Raw genomic sequence first — 24,788 nt, forward strand, 5'->3', positions numbered from 1 at the left:
GTCCAATGGAAGGTGTCCCTGTTCGTGGCATTGAGTGTGGAACAAGATGATCTTTAAGGTCCTTTCCAATCCAAACCATTCTAAGATTCTAAGATAGGAACTTTAGGCCACAAGAAAGTTGTTTCTCTACCTATGGATGTTCAGCTGTTATATTTCTAGAGTGTAAGCAAAACAATCTGAGCTCTTATCTCAAACATAGGTCCTTATTCTTACTTATTTCTCCCCCAAACAATAAAACCAGGAGTCCCTATCAGTGTCACAGTATTTGGTGCTAGATCCTGCCTTCCTCCCTAAGTAGCTCCCAGAAACAGCCCTAATTAAATACATAACATGTACTGTAAATGCCAATATGTTAAATGAAATTGCACGAAACAGTAACTGATTTCTAAACAGTAACCAACCTATTCATAACCATAGGTTTATAGTAAACCATGTTTTTTATTTAAATACCTCTTCCTTCCATTTAGCAGGTCATAAAGCTGCCCACAGTAGATCTCATAAAAACTGATGCAAACAAGAAGGTCTTTCCCTGACGGTGAAGCTTCCAGGTGTCCGAAGATGTCCTTGGCAGCCAGGGCGTAGAGTCCCGGGTTCCGGTGAGTTCCTATCATGGTGTAAGTCTTGCCAGCACCAGTCTGCCCATAGGCAAAGCAGGTGGCATTGCCTCTGTGAAGATAACTGATGTGTTTAGTGTCACATCTGATTCATTCATATCTATTAAATAAGATTCTGCAGTGTTGGTATCTATCTATAGTGGCCCCTTCGCAATGAGGTTTGGTTTGCCATCCTCTCTTGGAAACTGCACACCACTTAACAACTATTCCCAAGCACATCCTATGGAGATCTCATGTCTCACAGAGTGCTGGCTCTCTTCCTTTCTTTTCCTTTCCCTGTCCCCCTTAAAAAAAGACTTTTGACCCAGGTAAGTACCTTGGCAGATAGTGGGTAAAAATGCAGGTCTGCAGTGAGCATAGTGAACAATTTCTTGACAGCTTAGATTGCAGAATTAGCTCACCATGGTGTCAGATTAGACCAACACTTGTGAAAGGGATGCAGCAGGAGGGACAGAAAAGTTAGGGAAAGCTGAGGAAAAAACAGTGTCATCTATTCTGGTGGCATTACTAGATTAGCTGTAATGTGAATCGTGGCTTTAGTGACTATTAGAAAGCAAGACAAAGCCTCATTTTCCTTTTTTCCATTTTCCTTTTCTCAGGAGCATGATATGCTGTCTCTGCTGATGACACTTAGAGATTTTCAGGAACAGAATACTGCACTTCGTTAATTTTCAGCACGGATATGTAATCCTTTCCTTCTATGACTGAAAAAGGTAACTATATTCGAGCTCATTATTTTGCATGAAAATAAGATCGCTCACATAAAACCACCATCAATTTCCCATTAATCAGGAAGTATGTAATTATGATTAAACCTCTAAGCAAATATAAATCAATAAAGTAAAAATAAATCACAAGGTTATTAACAATTTCTATTGCCCTGTGAACTGTACAAATACATGCAAAAACATCTCTCAGCAGTCCCAGGAAAGAAGTAACATATTTCCTCTACAGATGACTGTGCACCACATGATTGTTAGAGTGAAGATTAGACTTCAGAAATCCTGGGACACATTTTTTTGTTCTAGGCTGGCCATGGTGTCTCTTGGTTGCACCTCAGGTCCAATTTTACCTTCCTCCGTAATTTAGATTTGCCGCCAAGCACAAAGTTTTCCTTGATTTATTTTGTCAAAATTGCAATCAAAGACATTCTGAAAGGGGGAAGGTATGTAGCAAGGGTGAAATGAATGCATTTTTCAAAAGATGAAAAGCATAAAGGAAAATTAAAGTAGTATATGAAAATGGAAAAACAAGGCAAAAACAAGGCAAAAAATAACAAATGTAAGCACTTATGCCCTACCCGTTAAAAATATGCTGAATGAGAGGATAGGCTGTCTTCATATACACATCCTGATTGGTACATGACTCCCCAAAGACTTCATCAAAATAAAAAACATGCTGAAAAATAAAGATGATCTTTGCATGAAAATGAACATGTTTTATTTCCCCTTCAATCCCACTCAAAGGTAAAATTAAATAACCAAAGTCTTTTCAGTGACTTCATATGGCTTTGGAACAAGCACAAAGTGACCCAGCACACTTAACATGCAGCACGACATATTGCAGGGACACACCAATCAGGAGACTCAGGATAGGAAAAAAAAAACAGAAGGAAGAAAAATGCCTTGATTTCCCATCATTCTGAAGCAGAACATGCCACAAGAATAAAAAAATACCAGTTAAAGAAAGCCTATTCATGAAATGACTCAGCCTACAGATGTACAGTAAGACTATAACAGTAAAAAGAACTTGGAGTCAACTCTTGCCTTTCTCAAAATTAGTCCTCAGTTGTGACTAAGTTGTGATTAATTGCCTCTGTTCTTAAAAACTTTTGTGCCAGAGAAGAGAGGAGCTGTTCTTAGGCAAAGCTGGATTGTATTAATTCAGAAGGGGGCAAGAAAACCCAAAACTTCCCACACTCCAGCTCTGACTCAAAGAAGCAGGGTCTGTGGAAAGGATGCAGCAGAGTTCATTATGAGCTCCTTCATTATGAGGTTAAGAGTAGTGATTGTAGGGATGGTCACAAATATCAGGTTTTCAAGAGTGCTCGTGAACTGGTGTGTAACACTGCACTCCAATAAACTCACTGCAGTGTATATTAAGGTGGCAGATCTCTAGGACTGAGAATCATTTCAACAGTGCACAAACCAACCACACTAGTGCACAGGCAGCTTAAACCAGGGTGTCTCAGCTCACAGGGCACATGTGCTCTGTGATGGGCCTGAGGTCTGGGTGATGGAATATGCTCCACCACCTCCCATTTGCTCTGTACCCCTTGCTGTCCTTTCTATAGGACCCAGAGAAGGACGCAGGGTGAGCAGCCAGACTTGGAAGCAGAGAAGTTCTCCTAGGTCCTACAGAGTAGAGACAGCCTTTGCCACAGCACTTTCGTTTCGACTATATTGACTGATAGCAAGAATTCATTTATCTGTACTGACATAACAAAATTAGTTAACGGTTATTTCAGCACCAAGACGTGAAGGTGATAAGCACTGCATACATGCCAAATATAGGTCCTCAGATGGAGGGACTGGGGTGGAGTTGCTGCATGTGTTGCACCATAAAATGTGGCACATGAACAGGACCCGAGAGAGCTGCAAACTGGATTTTCACTGGTTACTCCAAACAGTTGTTCCTAGGACCCAGACTGTAAAAATAACACCCAGTAGAGGGAGAATGGCTTGCTGCTCTGTAGAAATCAGTTCTCTTCCTGGTGCTGTCAGTCAAAAGGGAGAATTTGAACTATGACAGCACAAAGCATTCGGGATTAAGAAACAAAGACCAAAAGGGAACTTAATTTTCAAAAGAATTTGAGAACAATAGAATGGAGGGGATGAGCGTGTATGTGATTCACTGAAACAGACCTACAGTGCTGAAACAGTGGAAAAGGAACCCCTCACTGGAGTATCCTGTGAAGCCATCAGTGGGCTCTGCAGCAGGCAGTTCTCCTGCAGCAATGTGCCATTGCTGCTGCAGGAGGGTTTATTTTGCCACATACAAAGAAAGCTGCAAGAGATTTAAAAAAGCTTCTAGAGCTTCTAGAGCTTAAAATTCCAGGCTCAGGTTTTCTGCCACAGGCTGGCATAAATCAGAAGAAAAGCCCACCATCTATTTCAGTGTAAGAAATGCTGACAGCCGTTCTCCGTTTTCCCTCATGGAAACTCCAAGCACAAGATGCTTTACGCTTCCACACATGTGACCAGCCCATAAACTCAACATTCCAGTGGAGCATGTTACCTGTAAAATATACTGTGTAAGATCAACTGCCTCCTTCTTCTCATGGAGCAGTAGGGTTTCTCTGTCTTTCACTGTGATGATATTCACCTCCCCCCGTCGCTCCTCCCTCAGGCCTAGAGGACGTTTTCGGACACACACTCTGATTTTCTCACTCTCTGTCCACGGAGTCTCTTTCTCAGAAGTGTTGGATCTACGACAATAGTGTAGGTTTACATTTTAAAATCAGGTTACAACAGTATCTAGGATATGCCTGAATTGTCAGCTTTATCAGGTAATGTTTCTGCCTTTAATGCTTATCAAAAAACTCTATAACATGCCTCACTCTTACACGATGAATTTTCTGATGTTTTTTCCTAAACAGGCTGATGCTTTTTGTGCACTTCTGTAAAAAGTTGAGTTTGTACAGCCACATTCCTGACTTTGTTGCTGGACTGGCATCTTTTCAGTTGCACACAAATATGTGATGGAAGATGGCATAATATGGAAGTTAACATAATGAAATTTAATCTTGCTGAAATTATTTGCACTCACAATTAGTCACTTAAAAACGTACAGATAAAAGTACAAATAGATCTTCAAAAGGAGAAGGTATAATATTTAGATCCTTTTCCTCCTATGCTGGACTGTCATTCTTCCCATTATAGATTGTCAAACAGGTTACAAGTAAATGCCCCAAACTGGGAAATAAAACAGCATCACAATGTTCCTATTCAGCTCAAAAAAATTTGAAACGTGTCATTGTCTCCCCTTTGGTCTTTTTTCGTAAAAAGTTATGTGGTTTCAGACCACTGACAAAGTTGTGCTCTTATGTTTTGGCAAGTCTACTTTAGTTCCCTTCCAGACACCTCAGAAACAAAGGTCATTTCATGTTTCATTGATTAACCTGCTGTGTAAAGCATTTTGTGATGCAGCATAAAGAACAGGCTCGAATTTAACAATAATGTATTCATTATACCTCTCCCTTTTTCAAGCTGAATTCAGCCAAATGAGTAATGATTTTCAGCCTGGATTTGAGTTTCAACTAATCAAGCCCCAACTTGCCCAAAAGTTGTGTTTCTGCCATGCTGTCCGAATGCCAAAATCTCTTACTGTAGCAACCGAAAACTAACACATACTTGTGGCAATGAACTTGCCATATGCTGTGTGGAAAAAGTCCTGTCAGAGATGGACTGGTGAGGAAAACAGCTCTAACCCTATGGAAACAGAAGCTTTTACTGTAGTTTAAACATGTCTCAACATGTTTGTGTATTTTCTGCAGTGTCACTGTCTCCCTCTTCCCAACACCCCCCTGTGAAGCTATTGTCTCCTACCCAAGGTGTCCTGAGGTGTCCCATTGGTCCCCTGTTAACCCCTTCCTATTGGTTGTTGACCCCTTACCTGATGGTTTCTTTTGTGTGACCCTGAACTTGTGATTGGTCCCCTTTGACCCTCCTAAAAGCTTTATAAACCCCAACCCCACAATAAACTTGCTCTTTCGTCCGTCCCTCCCAGGTGGTCTGTGTGTGCTCCTTGCGGGGTCACCGGGCCACGTGCAGGGGTGGGGGGAAGGGCATACACCTCACAGGTAATGGGGCAAGCAACCTAAGGCCTGGAGGTCTCCCCCAAATATCCCCAATCCGCCGTAATTGGTGCCACGTGGTGAGGCCAAGATTGTTCGAACTCTTCTGTGAAGACTAGAGCAGTCCTAACGCACAGACTGGGGCGAAGTCGTGCGCAACGGTAGGACCGGAGTCTAAGCGGCAAAAGTACTAGCGGGCAGCATCACCACAGGAGAGCAGCCTGTTTTGAGTACTTCAACCTTCCTGACGACATTCAGGTAAGGAGCAGACCCGGCATATTTCCCTTATATAAAGAAACAAACAAACAAAAAAAAAAAAAAAAAACAAAAATGGGAGCATCCCTCACTAAGACAGAAAAAGAGAACTATAAGCATTTGAAAAATTTATTAAGTTGTAATGGCAAATCGACTAACAAAAAATCCTTAAAAAGCCTTTCCAAAGTTATGGTTAAAACTGACTTTAAACTTCCTTTCTGTCTGACGACTAAAGACTGGGAACTACTAGGCAGACAGATTTGGATAGCTGCAAATTCCAACGATAAAGCAGCAATACATGCCAACATAGCTTGGACTCATATCGTAACAATTCTTGAAATGCAAGAAAAAGATTCTGAGCCCCAACGAGAAAGCAGCGCAGCTTCCCTCCGGGGTCTAGGAGAGGGTGGGAGATCGAAATCGCCGCGGGAAGCGGGGGAGGAGGGAAACCGAGATCCCGACCGGCAGCCCTGGGCAGGCGTCCCCCCTCACCCCCCCCCACCGCGGTCAGCACATGGCGGAGCCGCGCCCCCGGTCCTTGATACAGCAGGAGGCTTTGGAACTGGCCAGCCTCAGCCCCCTGCGCAGATGGGACCCGGAGCGGCAACCCCCATCCCGGGCACTAACATCGGGGCAGCCCCTGCCCCGTCCCGGGCCCCTCCACCGCGGCCGCCGGCGCAGCGGGGGGAGGAGAAGCCGCCCGCGGACAGCTCCAACGGGATCCCTCCTCGCCCCCCTCCCCCTCTCCCTCCGAGAGCAAGCGAAACCATCCCGCTGCTCCCAAGCCCCGACTTCCGCCACAGACACTGTTCGGGACAGATTTGTGCCGAGGAAAATCCAGCAGCCGTTTGCGTGGCCCCGGCCCCACTCCCTCCCGCCCAGCAGCTCTCAGCAGGCGATCACCAACTGCAGTTTCCCCAGGTGCCTCCACAGCCGCAGCCCCCGACAACTATCACCGCATGGTCAAACAAAGGAGGCGAGGAATTTCCAGCTTTCAACCACGCCGGACCAGCAGCAAGATTTCCTGCCTTCCCTACGGATACCCAGCAGGACAGGATGACGTCATCGGGACCCCCTCCGTGCCCGGCCCCGAGGATGGGACAACCCCTGCCCTGCAGCTCCAGTTCTGCTCCGCTTCTTCCCACATCATGCTGCAACATGCAAAGAAACCCGCAGCTAACAGACAGTGTTTCCCCCACTTCTTACAGCGTGAATCCAGCGGTGATAGACTCAGCAACACCGAACTCACAATCCTTAAAAACATTTAACCAATTTTCTCCCAATAATCCATTTTCAAATATGTCAAATAATTTTAACAATTCTGTTTCTCCTTCTAACCCTTTTGTTTCTTCCACAGGAACCAACCAGACCAATGATTGTAATGATATAGATGATATTGATACACCTGTTAATGATGTAAATTTATTGCAGGCATATCCAGTGTTTTATAATCCAGGTTCAGCCCCAGTGTGGGACCCCTTATCCATACCCCTTCTCAAGGATGCAAAAAAAGCGGTAACAACTTATGGGTTAAACTCAGCCTATGCAATGGGAATTCTGTCATCTATATTCTCTGGTTTTATACTAACCCCAAATGATTTAAAAGATATTATGAGAGCTTTACTAACTAAGGTACAAGTATCATTGTTTTTAGATGAATGGCAAGCCTTAATTAGAGAATATGCTCATGAAACTAGCTCTACTACACGTAGACCTATAAAAACTACCATACAAATGCTTTTTGGTGAAGGTCCTTATTCTGCAAATACAGATCAGGCCAAAATTCCAAAACAAGACTTAATTGCTACTAAAAATATGGCATTTTTGGCACTGCAATCAGTAGCTGAGGCTTCTGAAACAACTCCACCTTTCCATAATATAATTCAAAAGCCTGATGAATCTTTTATTGACTTTGCAGAACGGTTAAAAGGATCTATAGAAAAACAAATAAAGGTGAAAGAAGCACAAGATGCCCTGTTCTTGAAGCTAGCTATCTCCAATTCAAATGCACAGTGTCAACAAATACTTAGAAACCTTCGGGACCCTACCCCCATGGATATGGTAAAGGCTTGCAAAGATATTAGCCCTAATGACAAATTAGCAGATAGCCTGGTCCAAGCTCAGGCATCAATGTCAAGCCAATTAGTTGAAGCTAATACACAATTGGGCAATCAGATTGCTGAGGCAACTCAGCAGATGGCAGAAAAAATGGCCCAGGTTTTAGCAGCAGCCCTAGACCCCTCCACAATAATATGCCATAATTGCAAACATGCAGGTCATATAAAAGCTAACTGCCCACAAGTTCAGAGCCCCAATTCTCCAAAAACCATTCGTCCAGGCCTTTGCCCCAGGTGTAAAAAAGGGGTACATTGGGCTGTACAATGTCGATCTCTATTTGACAAACACGGAAACCCACTATCACCCAGGCCTTCTCGCACTCTCCACAGGGACAAAGGATAGTAGAGAGAACTCACAAATCCTTAAAAGATATGCTGAAAAAACAAGAAAAAACAACTGTAGGTCTCTCTCCATCAGAATGTTTAAACAAGGCATTGTATGTCCTCAATTTTTTAAATAGGCTGCATGAGGATGTTTCACCTGTTGGACATCATTTTGGAGCTGAAAAATTAAAAACGGGGGAAGCTAAGGTAAAATACAAAGATATCCTGACAGGAGAATGGCTTGGTCCTGTCCCTCTAATTGTTTGGGGGAGAGGACATGCTTGTGTCTCCACAGGAGCAGGTCCAAAATGGATACCGTCCAGACTAGTAAGAATCCACCAAGAAGTTTCCCTCCCAGCTCAACCAGCAGCAGATCCAGCACCAACGGATTCAGCACCAGCTACAGGAAGCGATCCCTCATCAGCAGCATCTTCGGGATAATCCTGTTTTTTGCGTGCAGCATAACACCAGCAAATCAGAAAGACTTAATGTCAGGAGCCCTTGCCACACCTCCTCCAAAAATTCCTAATTGGGTAATGCTCTCTGGCCAAAATGTTTGGCTAAACCTGGCACAATCACTAAATACTGACTCTATCTGTCTCTCTACCTTAGATCCCTCTCACCCTTTTAAGACCTGTCTGGTAGGAATCCCCTGGACACCCAGCGAATGGGGTAGTTTTAGAAATCAGTATATCCCCTGGTGTGATGACCATGATCAGTTCAAGAATCCATTCTTGGACTGTCTCACAAGACCAGCAAAAACTTCACATGACAGACAAACATTTAGCTATCAGTGGCAGAGACCTGAGGAATTAGAAATCTTAGGGAGTATTGTTTCTCCTCTCTGTTTTTACTTCATTCACAACAAATATGTTGCCCCTCCTGAATTAATTAATGTCACCTCTTATGGACCTTATTCCAATTTCAGTTTCTGGTGCAAGGAAGAGGTTCCTTACCAGATACATGCTACCCCTGATTCGGTTATTCTTCCAAAAGGAGTCTTTTTAATTTGTGGACTTAGAGTCTGGAATATGATTCCCAGATTAGCTGCTGGAGGCCCCTGCACATTTGGAAAATTAACACTGTACAATCCAGCTACCCTTATGAAATCTTTACCTGTAAGGCCTCCCAAAAATCGTGCAAAAAGAAATAGTAACCTCCAAAGCACCTCACCTTTTTCGCATCATAGAGTGCGCAGGCAATTCCAAGGTTTGCACCCACCTCTTAATTTCTATCCATCACAATCAAAACCCCTTTCTCCACCTAAAGCAGTGCAGGTCCCTGTAGCTGCAGCACCCCCACATCCAGCTGAAGAACATCCTTTAGCAAAATTACAGTCCTTGAGTGAATTCACAGCAGAATGCAACTCCAACATGCATTTTTGGTCAGACACCGCAAACATTATAAGTGGTATACTTCCAATTGTCAGCTCCACAAAAGCCTTAACTCTCCTTACCAGAATGGGATGTTGGCTAGCAAAAGAAGCTAATGCCACAAGTGCTGCCCTTGATGATCTCTTACAAGATACCCAAACCAATAAGAAAGCTTTGTTACAAAATCGTGCTGCAATAGATTTTCTCCTTCTAGTAAATGGCCATGGGTGTCAGGAGTTTGAAGGCCTCTGCTGCCTCAACTTCTCTGATCACTCCCAATCTATCCACTCCCAGATTAATCAGCTTAAGTCCTTAGTTCATGAAATCAAGCAAGCTGATCCTCTGACTTTTGATGATTTTTTCAGCTGGCTGCCCTTCAAAGGCCTCTCTTCCACTATTAAGAAAATTATTGTAGTTATCGTACTAGGACTTTCTGTAGTGTTTCTTTTTATGTGTGTCTTTCCATGTTTCCTCAGTTGTGCCAGAACTTCTCAATCATTAAAAGCATATCCAGCTTTAAAAGACAAAAAAGGAGGAGATGTGGCAATGAACTTGCCATATGCTGTGTGGAAAAAGTCCTGTCAGAGATGGACTGGTGAGGAAAACAGCTCTAACCCTATGGAAACAGAAGCTTTTACTGTAGTTTAAACATGTCTCAACATGTTTGTGTATTTTCTGCAGTGTCACTGTCTCCCTCTTCCCAACACCCCCCTGTGAAGCTATTGTCTCCTACCCAAGGTGTCCTGAGGTGTCCCATTGGTCCCCTGTTAACCCCTTCCTATTGGTTGTTGACCCCTTACCTGATGGTTTCTTTTGTGTGACCCTGAACTTGTGATTGGTCCCCTTTGACCCTCCTAAAAGCTTTATAAACCCCAACCCCACAATAAACTTGCTCTTTCGTCCGTCCCTCCCAGGTGGTCTGTGTGTGCTCCTTGCGGGGTCACCTGTTAAAATTATTTGACATATTAGTTGTCTAATAAACTGAAATCAAACCCAGAAGTTACTCAACATCTCATTACAGCTACCAGCTTGTGGTATCGTTGCTATTGTGCTGCTCCATTTCCCAGAAGCACATGACAGATACAAATCTCAAGACATGGTCTTCGAAGACCACACACCAGTTACAATCTTTACTTGTAACTGGCTTCCATTTAATTTTAGTGCAGCTCTCCCATGCAGACCAGCATCAAGCCCTGCTTTTAAGTAGAAAACTCCTCCCCTGGAAAAGAAAGGCAGTGATACTTGAAATAAGGGGCTTCATAAGTGGATGTGAGCTTATGGGTATCACTTGGCACCAAATGTTGTACAACAAATGACCAGCAGCTCTGAAGTTCAATTCTTGAGTCAGAGGCTGGATTTGGTGATCTGCAGAAAGAGCCTGTTGTGCTCTAAGAGCTTGAAGGAGGCAGTGTTGATGGCAAAATTTGGAGAAAGGAAAAACTGAAGACTTGGAGGCTCTGGCAATGAGCAAAAAGGCATAAATTCTCTCAGGTACACAGACACATTTAGTTAAGTATATTTCGTATGGGAACAGAATGCATGTTAATTATATATGCTAAACCTGAGGTTTGTATTTCCTACTAACCTTTCGAAAATATAAATTGTATTTCATAGTACAATATAATTTTTATTACCAGAAAAAAAACCCAAACAAAAGTCTTGACACAGATCATTAGAAACCTGACTAGATAATAGGTCGGAAGAATCACTATGCCCTGTCAAAATCAAGCCATTTGCTGTGGGCAAGGGCAAAATAAATTTAAACGTTAAAATAACTCTATATCTTTCCACTGAAATCATGTCAGTGTTTTCCAATATTTCTCATGGATGAGACTAGACTAGGTAACATGGGAACGGATGGATTCAGTGAAGCAGTTGGGCACTTGCAAAACAGGAATTACAAACCCAAGTGTCTTGCCAACAGGAATTACAAACTCAAGGCTGGCCCAAGCCTGAAATGCACAACTCTCCAAAAAGGAGAAGAGGGAATTGAGGCATATCAAGAGGAAGATGCAGAAAGCCCACAAGATGAAGCATAATGTGCTTAGGAAAAAAACAGAAGAAAGCGACAACAATGAAGACTCTACTGCAGGATTAAGAATCTTGAACTCTCCTAGCTGAGCCATTAGGTTTTATATTTTAGCATTTTTTTTGTGCCAGCACTATAAATCCTGTCCTTTTATTTGCACTTGGCTCAACTTCCAGAAAAGACAGAGAATGCACCACGATGTCAATATATACAAGAGGTTAGTGCACTTCTCTGGTAGGTGAAAACGATTTTTTTTCCAGCAAAGGAGAGCTATAAACTGTTGTGTTATAAAATGTCTTGCATTTCACAGCTTAAGTGCCCTAATTACTATGTCACCTTAGCATTTTTCCAGTGTGGCAGCAGCAACTATTTCTCCAGGCTACATGCATTCTCAGTGGGATTTGTAATTGATACCTCGACTCCATGGATCCTCTCATATACAAAATCTTTTCCCACAGCCAACATAGACAAGCTCCAACGTCATACAGCTGTCTCTCCTCCCTGCATTTTAAAACAAAAATGCCATGACTGCACTGCAACGACCAAGATACTGGTATTCTGTGTGCAGAGGATCTCTGATGCTGCATCAGGAAGAAAAATATTTGGTGCTTTAAAAATGTTGCCAGGGTAGATTTCATGATAATCATAGCCTTTCTGTTACCAAATACCAGGAAAAGTATGGAAGTTACAGATCATGGTCCTGGGGAGCAGCTGCAAGGCATCCCTCTTACCACCACGAACCTACCCCAGAATTCTCATTCTGATTCCTTTTAAAGTTTCAGTTCAGAAATTCCATTAGAAACAAATATAGCAATCACAGCGTGTATCCCTTCTACTGGGAAAAGCTTGACAAACCTGACAACAGACAATGCCATCTTTTGGCAAAATAATGTTTTAAAAGACGGTCCCATGGAAAGACAAAGATTCGCCAAAACACCAAGAAAACAAAGCCTTATATCCTGAAAGACAACCTCACCAGGTTGACTATTCTTAGACAACCTGGTGAGTAGCAGCTGGTCAAATTCAGATGATTCCTTTTACAAGACTCAGAGAGTTGCAAGTGCTTATTAATCCCTCTCTTGTCTACAAGATTTTGCACTGCTCTGTAGTGCTGGGATTGCTTATTTGGACGTGACAAAGACAGATCCTTCTCCACAAGTAAGAAAGAATTAATTATGACTAACCTGAAATATTAGCAAAATAAAGGTGACTGATCATTACCTGATACTGGAATGAGGTAGTCCGTAATTATACCCTGAAATATGAGTTACTCTTTGCACAATAGGAGCTTCAGAATCCCCCAGGAGAGGGGCAATATCATCACAAACCGCTGGACAGCTCAGGTCCTTTTTCATGCATATTCCAGGAATATTTAGGTCCCTTCTAGTTAATCTGATTGGCTCTGAGTCCTGTGGTTGAACATGTCCCAACATTTCCCCTGCATTGTCCTTCTCTTCATTGGCATTGAAATCAGATGAACGATACAATTCAGGCTCAGAGTCTTTAACTGTTCCATCATTCTCTTCAAAGAAGGACTCAAAACGCAGCTGCCTACGGGGACCTGACCTGGCCACCTGGGGCTGAATGAAAAGGCCACGTGGTTGAAAATCCTGCTTGCTTGAGTCTGCAATGCCTTCCCCTCGCATAATTTTGATTATTCTAATGAGCTGAAAGAGCCGCTTGCGGTCGTTCATATCATGGACCCCCAGTTTGGTGTAGTCTTCCATGGAAACTTTGGCAAGCTCATCGATATTCTGAAGACCAAAGGCAGCAAAATGGGGATAGTATTTTTCAAGGTCTGCCTCACAAAGGCATTCATAAAGGCATGATGCCATCTTCAAGATAAAGTCTAAAAGAAATAAAACAAAATAAACATTAGAATCATATGAAACATCACATCTGACAAAGTTACTAATGAAGAGACTGCACATTTCCCCAATGCCATTTCCTCCTAGCCACTCAGGCTAGAAGCTTGTTTAACTCCAAGTCTGTAATACACTAGACTGTTTAACATTACAGAATATTGCAATAATGATAAACTAAAACATAAAACAACTGTATTTCATCTATCAATTATATTTCAAAATTATATACAATACACAATGTGTAAGAAATGCACAAGGCAAAGTTACTCACTGCTGCTGAGTTCCTACACGCCCGGTGTCTACTTGGTGAATGCCACAGCTACTGAAACCCTGTCCTCAAGCTGCAGAATGTAAAATGCCTAATTTTAGAAGACACTCAAATTAATATGAAGGCGTGTGGTCTAATGTGGTTCAGCTAGCCCTGGTTAAAAAAAACCTGGAGGAAAAAACCCTGCATTTGTTCCTCACTTCAAGGTGCCTAATTAAGACCATTTGTCTTACAGACGAACAATAGCAAAGTTGTAGTTTTGCTATGTAGGTTTCTCTTTTATGCCATGAATCTTGTGAGCATTTCTGAGTCTCCTTGGCAGAATAACCCAAACATTCTCTGAAATCTGAAACATAGGATTTCTCTAAATCTACGTGTGCCACTGGAACGTCACACTTGTGTTCTTGGGAAACCCGAAAAAGCAACATGCATCACCGAAAGGTATGCCAAAAACCCTCCAACTTCTTCACTCATGTCTCACTGGCAATGCATTGTGCAGCTGTCTGTATCCAGATGGATTAATATCTGCAGATATTTTTACTTGTTCCACAAAATGGAAAAATGATAGCACTTCAAGTATCTGTTGCCCACTCTCTTCTTATATCTTTGTACAATCTAGGGCTTCAGCAACTATAGATCTTATTAATTTTTGGAAAATAGAGTAAGATTCAACAAAATCAAGTTTTTTAAAACCTAAATTTTCCTCCCTGTAATTCAGGGTAGATTCTTTGTGAGGATTTTCAAGCCTCTCTACAATACATTATTTAAGAAAATAAGGTCACCAAATATCACCCCCAACTTTGAGTCCATATCATTAATTAATACATTATGTTGAAGTAATAATAACAACAAAATAAAAAAGACTAAAATAAAGTGCTGATTGTATAAGACATTACAAAGGTCAAAAGGTGCAGTAGAGGTCATCTCAAATGACTCAGAAGTTAGTCTATGCTGTAGACAAAATTCTGAGATTGAGCAGCGACAAACTTCAAGACAAAAGCACTGGTATGTAATTGGATTTATTTAATGTGTATGTAATGTGACTCTGAATCTTGAGGTGAAGTCAGAGTCACTGCTGAGGTTGTGAGATCCTGGGAGGGGTGAATCAAAATTGACAGGGAGGATAGCAAACCCAGAAATCAGGGAGGTTAAACACAAAGACGTGCAAGGGTTTCACAAGCATTCACAACTTGCCAACTTCTCTAACAGATAAAATTCCACAGGAACCTGAGACTTCATTTAAAGAAGAGTTATGTCTTGGAAAAATTCCCTTTCTTACATAAGATGGCTTATAATGTAAAACCAGTACAGGTTTAAAAAGCTAGAAATAACAGGTTTTCATTATACAGAGTAACAAGTGGCAAGAATTCTCAAAATGAGGAAACTCCAAGTAATGCAAGAACTGCAGAACAGAGGAGAAGGTTAGTACTGAGCCATGTAAGCAGCTCTGCATGGCTAATTGCTAAGGTCTGTTGCCATGTGAAAGCAACTGAATGGCTTCTTAATGAGGGCTGATCTCTTAATGAAAGCTGAGATCTGCCTTCCCAGATATAATAAGTCTTACTGGATCTGAGTGGTTTCAGGGGATAACTCCAATGACTTCCCATCCACAAAAAGGAATTTCACAACCTAGGAAAACCGAACATTCACTAATTAAGGAGTAGCAAATTAATTAGCCATGGGGAAAAAAATTAATCAGTCATTGTGATGACATGTTCCAGCATTTCTGATTGCTTTAAAACGTGAGAGGAGACAATTTCTAAAAGATTTGGTCTGGTTCATACATGAGAGAATTCAGGGAGAACTGCAGTTGTCAGTGAAATCTTTCAGGCCTTTCAATGATGCCCTAAAAAAAAAAAGCCTCCTTTCTCCTCATTAAAGAATACTTTAATTCATCCAACACTTTGTGTCTGAAGGCACTTTTCCTAACAGATACATAGTCTTTCAAAATAAATCGGCTTTGCAAAAACTAAGAAGAGGTTTTCAAGAACTCTAAATTGTTAATGCCATCTTCTGGCAAAAGAAAGAGAAGGCTTTTGATTCTTATAAAATAAATAACAGCCAGCATTCCCTCAGTTACTGTCAGGATCCAATTTTGTTTGTTCCCTTGAGAGAATAATGTGTCCTGGGGCAGAAAAGTATAACATTCTTCAGTGTGGATATCCAAACCTAGGTCTTGTTCCCCACAAGGCTACAAGTGACTTCACAGAAAAAAACAGGGTTGAGATATAAGACTTCTTAAAATAGTTGTGTATAACACATCTTGATAATCAAGAGGTGAGTCACTGTGGAAGCACAATTCTCCACGCACATCCAGCCTGCCATCTTTATGTGGCAAACTCGAGTGCTCTGCAAATTATTTCTTAGGCCAAGAAGTTTTACAAAGATCTTAAAAGGCTGCCAGATGCTGGTAATGGACGAGTACTTGTTGTAAAAAGGTACTAGAATTATGTGTAAAGGGACCAGGTCTAACCACGGAATTAGATCACAGCTTGTCATCAGAGAGCTCATCCTCTGTTTCAGCATTAGAGGTTTTTAAATGTCATAAAGTTGCAGAAAAAAAAAAAGTCAGGTGTAAACAGCAGAAAGGAGTGGTTACATTTTTCTGTTCTGCAGGAAATTAACTTACCACAAAATTATGCTCTATGAGCTGGTTCTCCGTTTTAAAAGGCTTTTAATTATTAATAAGCTCTTTCACAGAGCTAATCTTCTCCTTCTCAATGCACTTTTCAAAGTGGAGAAAAGGCTGGTTCTTCAAAGATACTCAGAGTGTGTCAATCACTGCATGTAAAATAAATCACATAAAATCCCCACGTGGGCTATTTTAAGAATAATCAGCCTTGGACCACTATATTTTGATCCTTATTAACTTCTGATATGTCAGTGATCTCAGTGCAGCGTTCACCTGAATAACACTCACGTGCCCAGTTATCCCACTGCAGTTCACTCACACTGACCTGAGAATTTTAGATTATTGCCACTGACGGTCCTGAGTGCCACCACTGAGAAATGACACAAGTGATCACCATATCCATACTTTAAACTAGGGAAACTAAGCCTTGGAAAAGTGAGGAAATCTTAAGTGATGCTCCTAGAAATGCAAACTAATGCTACTATACATTCAAATAGCCTAGGGCAATCATTGTGAATCATAAACTCTGGCCTGATCATTAAATAGGTTTATCAGGCACGATTTTCAAGGGTATTCGATAAACAAAGAAATTGTTAATCAGTGGCCAAAACCTAAACACCACCTTGTTTTCCATCCAGATCATTTAGCTTTACAAATACTTACACAAATAAAAGTTAGAAACTTGCAAAGTTTGTAAATGCATGCAGCAGGTAGGTGTTTCCTCTCCTGATCACAACCACAGCAGCGTGCTGCACTCACTACTTGCAACCACATCCCCCTCAAAGAAGACTCCAGCACAGGCTCTGTCCATGCCAAAGTGTTGCCTGGTTTTTCAAACACGGGAGCAGAGACAAGAACTAAGCCAATCTGGCAATCACACAATAGGGAAAAGGGAATCACATTAACACACGTCAACACTCATCCATCGTTATTCCTTATTCATCTGAGCATTAAGCTCTTTCTTTAACCGTGATCCCAAGCCAAATCTGATTTAGCCCTTCAGAAGTGAATGGCTAATTTGCTTTTCCAGAGCACCACACAAAATGCTTCACCTTTAAATCATTCTGACCCCGTTTCTTGGGAATTAGGGCATTCCTGCAAAGAATGGGGTCAGGGTGTGTTGTACTTTTATAAAGACAAGCTCCACAACAAGAGATAATCCGTATTGTAAAAAGAGTCCATAATTTTAGTTCAACGCAGCAGGTAGGGAGCTGTGAGGCCATGTTTGACGTTGCAGCAGATCCCCTTGGAAGATCACAGGATTACTCCACTCCGTGCACGTAAACAACATGGCATTAAACATCCTGCCCCTCCTTGGAACAAGTGTTGGGGCAGCCCTTTGAATAGATAGATAGCGACTTTCAGCCTCAGTACAGCAAAAGTAACTGGAGAGGAGGGAAAGCTTTTAATGCTAAATTACAACTATTTTACAGCTGGACCATGACACAGGTCAGCAATGCTCCCCCTTTCCTTTGCCACTGACACACCTGACCCAGAGCAGGCCACTAAAACTACAATTAATGTCCTTGCTTCTTTAAGCAGGCTTAAAAGCAACTAAATATTGGGGGTTTTTTTTGTTTCCTAAGAGAGTATTTTGGGGTATTTTAATCCTCCCTCCACACTAAGTATAGCCTGGTGACCTCAGCAGAAGAGGCTCCATCCTGCAGCTGATCCCAACAGCTGCCAAGAACAGCTGCACAGAGAGGGGAAGTGTCCAGTATTGGAATACTGGATATTGGAAGCGTCCAATATCCCTCCACGTGCCGAGAAAATAACCCACGAGTTATATCGGGAAAACTGATTATTTGAAAACCTCGCCCAAGCTGTTCCTGCCAGCAGGATTTACCAAACGGCTTCTGAGGTTTTATTTTATAATTTTAATTTTTTGTAACGAAATATACAAAACACGCGAAATATAGTTGATATATTATATGTAAAATACGTAATATATATTATAAAGTGTTCTGATATTTTATATAATGCATATACATATGTATTTTAAATGAATATTTAAATACTTATATTTAGTATGTATTTAAGTATTTTTATATAAGTATGTATGATTATATAATACATGTTATACAATTATATCTATATTACATATAATATAGACAAAATATTTAAGTATATATTTTAAAAGTATGTTTAAATATTTTATATATTACATATAAAATATAGAAAATGTGAAATATAGAAAATATAAAAGAAAGAAAATACTATTTTAAAAATTTTGTTTTACAATTACAATAATGTATCGAAACAAACCTCCGCGCGTCCGGAATCGCACCGCGTGGCTGACCGAGGGGGGATATCTCCTCTCATCCTTCCCCGCGCCGTCCTACCACGGTTTCCCCCTTCTAGAGCGCGCCGGGGCCGGGCAGGGCCGTGGTACGGGAGCCCTCCCCGGTCGCGGCCACCCCGGTCCCCTCAGGGCAGGGAACCCCCTCGCTCCCTCACGGGCCGCGGCGCCGCTCGGCGGCGGCCATTGGGCCGTGTCTCCATGGCAACAACGCTTTTCCCGCTTCAAACGCCCGCGCGCAGCCTCGCGCCCCCAGCCAGCCAATAGGAAGAGGGGAGAGGGACGGGTAGGGCGTGGCCCGGAGGTGAGAGACCAATCAGAAACCTCAACGAGAGAGAGGGCGGGGCCTAATGAGAGCGGGAGCGGGGAGAGGGAGGGCGGAGCGAGACGGGAGTGGTTCCCGCCCACGCTGGAGGCGCTGTCATTGGTTGAAGCCGCCGTCAGTCGTGTGCTGCGTCCCCCCCACTCTGGGACCCGGAAGCGCAGGTGAGGGCGGGGGGCTATGGCGGCCGCCGCGGGGGGACGCGTGTCCCGGTTCTCTCCGTCCCGCTTCCCCGTGTCCCACCACACCTCTCCCCTTCCCTGGGCACGGCAGGTGACCTTCTGCGGGCGGGGATGGGAGCGCGGCCCCGGGGCGCCGGGCAGCGGCGTGGGAGGCCTGGAGAGGTTTGTCCTTGTCCTTCCCGGCGTGTACGGGAGGTGGTGCTGGTCCCCCGGGCTGGTCCCCCGGGCTGGTCCCCCGGGCTGATCCTGGGGCTGTGGGGGCCGGCGAGGGGGCTTGTCCTTGTCGTGGCTGATCAGAAGCTAATGGAGGCGGTTAAAGGGGTTGACCAAGAGAGCTGAGCGCCGTCCAGGGGTGTGGGTGGTGGCGAAGGGCTCCGTGCTGTGGTTTATCCCGCACTGGAATCTGGAGGTGTCACACGATGCCGCGCTTGGCGTCCCAGGGAAGATCAGTGTTGTGTAAAGTTATTATTTGTTAAAGTGTGCATCTCTGTCAAAATGCAAAGCTTTGCCTGGAACTGGGAATCTCCCAGACCTTTAACGTGGATGACTCATCTCCATCGCTTTCCCTCTTTTTCTGTATAGGGCCAGACATCCCGGCTGCGTTGCTTATTGATGACTGTGTTTATCACTTGAGAGGTGTGTTCCTTTACTGTTTACATCAAATTAGTGCTTAATACACATGCCAAGAAGCTTTTAGTTCTGTATAACAGATTTATCTCTAGCCCAGACAGCAGAGAGCCTGTCCTTTGCAATTCATTTTCTCACTGACATCCTAAGGACTTCTCTGCTGCAGGGGCAATTATTTCTGTATGCCAGTTCCAGTAATGTTGAAGTATTATCTCTGCACGGGACCTTTCAATTTTTGCAGTGGAAAAGGCTTTCCTTTTTGCCTTTGCTTTATAATTTTTTATCCCTCCCTGCGATATGTTTTGTAATATACCATAATATATCAACAGCAAAGAAATGTCATGCAGGTCACATTTCATGCTTCTTGATAACCTTTTTCTTTTTTAAAAAGATTTTATATAGGTTCCTGTTTAAAAAGGAAAGGATTCTGGTTTTTCACATTTCAAAGATAGTTAATAAGATGCGGTTTGATTGTGTAGTAATACAAGGGGGTGGACAACTTTTAGCTCTGCTGAGATACATTTGCTGGCTAAATACAAATAATCCATTTGAGCTCCATGTTTTGTGTTGTTCTTTGATCCCCCTGTGCTGTCCCACAGCTCTCGGTGCAGTTGGCAGAGGGGGAATGGCAGTGAGAGCTTGTGGCTTGATCATCTACAGGAGGCTGCAGCCAGCACCGTCCTCCAAGGTCGCTGACAGCATCGAGTACCTCCTCCTGCAGACATCCTATGGCACCCACCACTGGACCCCGCCAAAAGGTGATGTTTGTTCTGATAACACTCTTGGCGTGAGGTTGCAGACTGGACTTTGGCCCGGTGCTGCTGAGCTCAACTTAGAGAGGCAGTTACCAGCCCAGAGTAGCTGCTGATTGTGGTGTTTGTCTGATGCTGCTGCTCCTGCAGCTGCGGGGAGAGTTTTGAGGCTTAAGTCGTTTGCAAAGGATACTGTATAAGGTATTGGGCGCCACTAATTTCGGTTGGGGGTAGGGGTGACACCCAGTCGTGCTCCTCATGTATCTCACTTCTGGCAGACCTTCCGCACAGGAGTGAGGTAGCAAGTGAATTTTTTACCTTTTTGCTCAGATCTGATCCTCTGTCAGGTACCACTGACCAGGTTGGTTGACCCGTGTCTAGTCAGAGGGGTCACAGTCTGCAAGAAGGCAAACTGAAGTCTGCAATGGTACACTTTAAAACACTTTTCTTGGAAGTTGCAGGAATTCCTTGGAAGGGACATCACTGGTGAAAATCGCATGCCTAACGCAGTGGAGATGAGAGGCACAGAGAAGGTGAATTCTCCTGTCAGCCATCTTCGCCTAAGCCATCAGTGCTCATCAGTGAGGTCCCAAAGCAGAAGACAAGCCCCAGGACAAAGAGCAGCACCTCCTCTGTAAAGAAAGGTGGCAGAGCCAGTGTTTGGCAGTACGCAGTCACAGCCCTGATAACCAGGAAAAGTGCAGCACAGAAATACTTCAGGTTCCTTGCAGATCTTCTTACACGCTGTTTTTTACCTTCCGAGATTTGTTCCTGATAGTTTTCACTTATCTTTTTGTAAAATGCAGTGCTTTTAAAGCCTAGTGCAGCAGTCTGTAAATGGCAATTTGCAAATTGGGAAAAAAAATAATCTTTTAACAGTACCAACTACGCTCTCCTATTAAGGGAAAGAAGAAAACTTTCCAAACCTCCCCCTTTATCCACTTCACCAAAAGCCTAAGGGAGTTGTGTTTGCAGCCTCATGGAAAACCAGAAAACTAAAAGACATGATTGATTGTTGTGAGAAGAGACCCACGTGAAAAGGCTCCCTGGGAACACAGTAATTCTGAAGAAGCAATTGAAATTACTTGGAGGCATTTTGGTAGGGAGTTAATTGTCTCATGGGCATACATCTCACACACTCAGAATCACAGAACCATTGAATGGTTTGGGTTGGGAGGGACCTTTAAAGATCATCTGGTCCAACCACCCAGCAGTGAGCAGGGACATCTTCAACAAGAGCAGGTTGCTCAGAGCCCATCCAGTTTGGCCTTGAATGTTTTCAGTGGTGGGGCTTCCACCACCTCTCTGGTGGCAGCCTGTGCCAGTGTTTTCACCATTCTCATGATAAAAAAAAGTCTTTGTAGTCTGAATCTGCCCATATACATAGCTTGTCTGTGATGTTGACATAGATTCAATGTGGCAGGAGCCAGAAGATGACATTGTAATTGTCTTTCCAAGCACAGACGAAAGGCAGTTTACAGCTACAGCTGTACCTTGTTATTTTAGAAGTTCCCTAAGCAGCTGCAATCCTATGGGATTAAACTGGACTTGCTTGGATTTCCCCATGTGAACCTCATCAGCCTCATCTCTGCCTCTAGAACTGTGACTTTGCACTAGCCAAGGCTGATGGGAAGGGAAAGGGATGTGGGGTTCGTTTTCCTCCTCACTATGTTGGAACTGCATCAATGGAAACAGCTGAGAGGATCTGAAAGCTGTGGTGCGAGGTGCTACCACCAGTCCTTTTTCTCCCCAGCAGGTAGACTGCACTGTACAACTTGGAAACTTACTGAGATTATATCTGAGGTTATCAACAGATATCAACATCAGATACTGTTTTCTGCACAGTTGCTGCTTGTAAGAGAAGCATATTTTGCATTTGAGTTGGTGTTATGTTGTAAGAGGTATTTAAACTTCTGGTGCACAGACAAAGAAGTGAGCGAGACCTGTTGCAAAAGCAAAACCAACTTCCCACATACCCCAGTTGTAGTACTAGAGTGGGCCTTTGGGTACCTGTAACCTGAGGAAGGATTCATCTCTGTAATTAAATTACGGATATTTGCAGCCAGCTATGTAGAAAATTGAGTGACACGAGAGGCAAAATAAAGCTTAGGGGTTTTTTTTTCCCTTTTAAAACCTCCCAACTCCTGCTATGTTGCTTTTTTGAGGTCTTGCTTGGCTTGTTCTATTTATGTTCTGGTCTGGAGCTTTCATGAGAAAACCAAATCTGACATTTCTCAACAAAAGTACAAACGGCTGGGGATGTGTTATATTTATCCGTTGTTTGTAGTGGCACCTCTCGTTCTGAGCAATGCAAAATAAATGATGTGTCTTAGGAGAACCACGCAGCTGGTGAAAGGACTGGCTCTGAGGATTCAGAGGGGGAATATGGGAGAGAGAGTATTCATGGGGGAATATGGGAGAGAAATAAAAAAAAAAATTTAAAAAAAAAAAAAAGATGCTGACTGCATAGATGAAACTCACCTTTTAAATGGGCATTTGTTGGTGCCTGGTCCCCTTGTTTCTGGTCTGTTGGCATGAGTGAGAGTTTTGCAGAACTGAGCCTTAAGCTTATGTGGGAGGGCAGGGTTGAGAGAGGATTAAGACTCCTGCAGATGAGCAGTCTCCCCTCTAACAGGATGAAGGAAAAACATTCATAAGGGACTTGGTCCTCAGTATAATCTAAGGTGGAACAGGTGTAAAGTGCTCCAGAAGACTAGAGGAGGACTGGGAGGAAAACATGTCTAGTGCTGACAGGCCACTGGGGGTTTCAAAAGGTGTGGGGTAAACAGTGATCCTAAAAGCCAGAAGGCAAAGACAAATCAAGACATAAGAGTTGGAAAAGCAATCTCTGCTCTCCGAATTTCCGTTTCGTCCCATATCAGCTGCAGTGTGCTCCCATCTCTGTCTCCCAGTGTTTCCCAGTTGCTGACTGGAAGTTTCATTCTCAGAGACTGACTTTTCCACCCTCTTGGCAGGCCACGTGGACCCAGGTGAGGATGACCTGCAGACAGCCTTCAGGGAGACGCAGGAGGAGGCTGGTCTGCAGGCCAGCCAGCTCACCCTCGTAGAGGGCTACAGGAAGGAGCTGCACTACCCTGTCCGTGGCAAACCCAAGACCGTGGTTTACTGGCTGGCAGAAGTGAAGGACTGCAACACAGAAATAAAGCTGTCGGAGGAGCACCAAGCTTTCCAGTGGCTGAAGCTGGAGGATGCTTGCAAACTGGCAGAGTATGAGGACATGCAGGCAACGCTGAAAGAAGCGCATCAGTTTCTCTGCTCCAAAGAATAAGTTCTTCTGTGAAGGATAAGGGGAATTTCTGAAGGAAAATGGTCTGGGTTTTTTTCGGGGTTTTTTTGTTTGTTTTTAAATTGGAGGAAGAACTACATGGCTGCAGAAATGTAGATTCCTCTGTTAACTGTAGAAATTCAGTGAAGATACATGGAGCTTTTAAAGAGCTCGTGCTTTTGTCTTGTCTAGCTAACACAAAAAGGCATGATCTGATTGAAACGTGAGCCAGAGGTGTCTGAATTGAAACCTAGATCTAACAAAGACTTCCTCTGTCCCTGTCTCATTTTCTCCCTTTTTTTAAATTTTTTTTTTTTTTTCCTCCCTTGAAGTGCTGAACAACCACAGGTCTTTTTGAAAAATGAAACACTTGATGTATCTTGACTTGCTGATGTAGAGCTACAGAGTTGAGAAAATGACCATATGGAGATTTTTAATAACAGAATTCTTGCTGCAGAAGTCACACCTTGCATTTCAAGTGAGGAAGCAGTAGTTCTGTTCCCATCTCCTCCACTGATATCCTGTGATCACTTGTCAAATCATTTCAGGTCTTGTTTGTTCATATCATGAATTTATGTAAATCCCTAATGTACTGTTATGAGAACATTTTCCATCCGAAAAGTTAGTAAACGGTTGAGGTACAGTTGGTTGAGATGGTAAACCTGAAGTTCTTCTTTGGCCTCTTTCTTTTCGTTTTTTGATCTTTAACTGACAGCCATACATTTTTCAGGGGGATGAGAAAGGGAAATCTATGTGGTTAATACATTTTCTGTACAGGATATTTAAGCTTATGTGCAATCTGTTTAATACTATCCGTGTTTCTGTGGCTGCAGCCTCTCATCTTTTGGTGCAGTATCCTTTCATAATGTTAGTACCAGTGTGACAGGAGCGCCTTGCTCATTACTGTTATCTTCCTGTGGAGAAATTTATAAAATCCTTCTTATAGTGCATCTTTATATATATGTATGTATGTATATATGCATACACACAAAAAAAGGATGCACTCTAAGGAGGCTTTTATACAGATACATGTATACACACATAAACA

The 24,788-nt window shown here is 43.0% G+C and overlaps 3 protein-coding genes across 15 annotated transcripts in view; 2 read left to right on the forward strand and 1 right to left on the reverse strand.

The window, feature by feature from the left end:
- KIF24 (kinesin family member 24) overlaps positions 1 to 18,750 on the reverse strand; it is a 33,431-nt gene extending 14,681 nt beyond the window's left edge. Inside the window, exons 1-8 of one of the 10 annotated variants that reach the window (XM_064641379.1) lie at positions 18,538 to 18,749; positions 16,270 to 16,421; positions 13,644 to 13,713; positions 12,729 to 13,356; positions 11,844 to 12,008; positions 3,852 to 4,041; positions 1,915 to 2,012; positions 451 to 678 (exon numbers count right to left, since the gene is read on the reverse strand). In XM_064641379.1, the coding sequence (XP_064497449.1) occupies positions 451 to 678; positions 1,915 to 2,012; positions 3,852 to 4,041; positions 11,844 to 12,008; positions 12,729 to 13,342 (1,295 nt within the window). In that variant the 5' untranslated portion in view covers positions 13,343 to 13,356; positions 13,644 to 13,713; positions 16,270 to 16,421; positions 18,538 to 18,749. Of the gene's footprint in view, positions 1 to 450; positions 679 to 1,914; positions 2,013 to 3,851; positions 4,042 to 11,843; positions 12,009 to 12,728; positions 13,357 to 13,643; positions 13,732 to 16,269; positions 16,422 to 18,537 lie in introns of those variants that run through there. The other 9 variants (XM_064641386.1, XM_064641383.1, XM_064641382.1 and 6 more) reach the window with 9 other exon arrangements.
- Positions 18,751 to 18,940: 190 nt separating this feature from the next.
- Positions 18,941 to 24,407, forward strand: NUDT2 (nudix hydrolase 2). 2 transcript variants are annotated; one of them, XM_064641411.1, is made up of 4 exons: positions 18,941 to 19,057; positions 19,658 to 19,711; positions 20,302 to 20,460; positions 23,430 to 24,407. In XM_064641411.1, exons 3-4 carry the CDS (start codon positions 20,328 to 20,330, stop codon positions 23,741 to 23,743), a joined length of 447 nt encoding a protein of 148 aa, XP_064497481.1. In that variant the 5' UTR covers positions 18,941 to 19,057; positions 19,658 to 19,711; positions 20,302 to 20,327; the 3' UTR covers positions 23,744 to 24,407. The 2 variants fall into 2 exon arrangements, with proteins under 2 accessions (XP_064497481.1, XP_064497483.1); XM_064641413.1 differs by lacking the exon at positions 18,941 to 19,057 and adding an exon at positions 19,075 to 19,237.
- The window catches only part of LOC135406873 (myogenesis-regulating glycosidase-like), a 33,646-nt gene continuing 29,252 nt past the window's right edge, over positions 20,395 to 24,788 (forward strand). For all 3 annotated transcript variants that reach the window (XR_010426540.1, XR_010426541.1, XM_064641393.1), the window contains exon 1: positions 20,395 to 20,460. The gene's annotated coding sequence lies outside the window, so the exon portion shown is untranslated. The remainder of the gene's footprint in view (positions 20,461 to 24,788) is intronic.

This window comes from Pseudopipra pipra, chromosome Z (genome assembly GCF_036250125.1).
Source record: "Pseudopipra pipra isolate bDixPip1 chromosome Z, bDixPip1.hap1, whole genome shotgun sequence".
NCBI classification, from domain to species: Eukaryota; Metazoa; Chordata; class Aves; order Passeriformes; family Pipridae; genus Pseudopipra; species Pseudopipra pipra.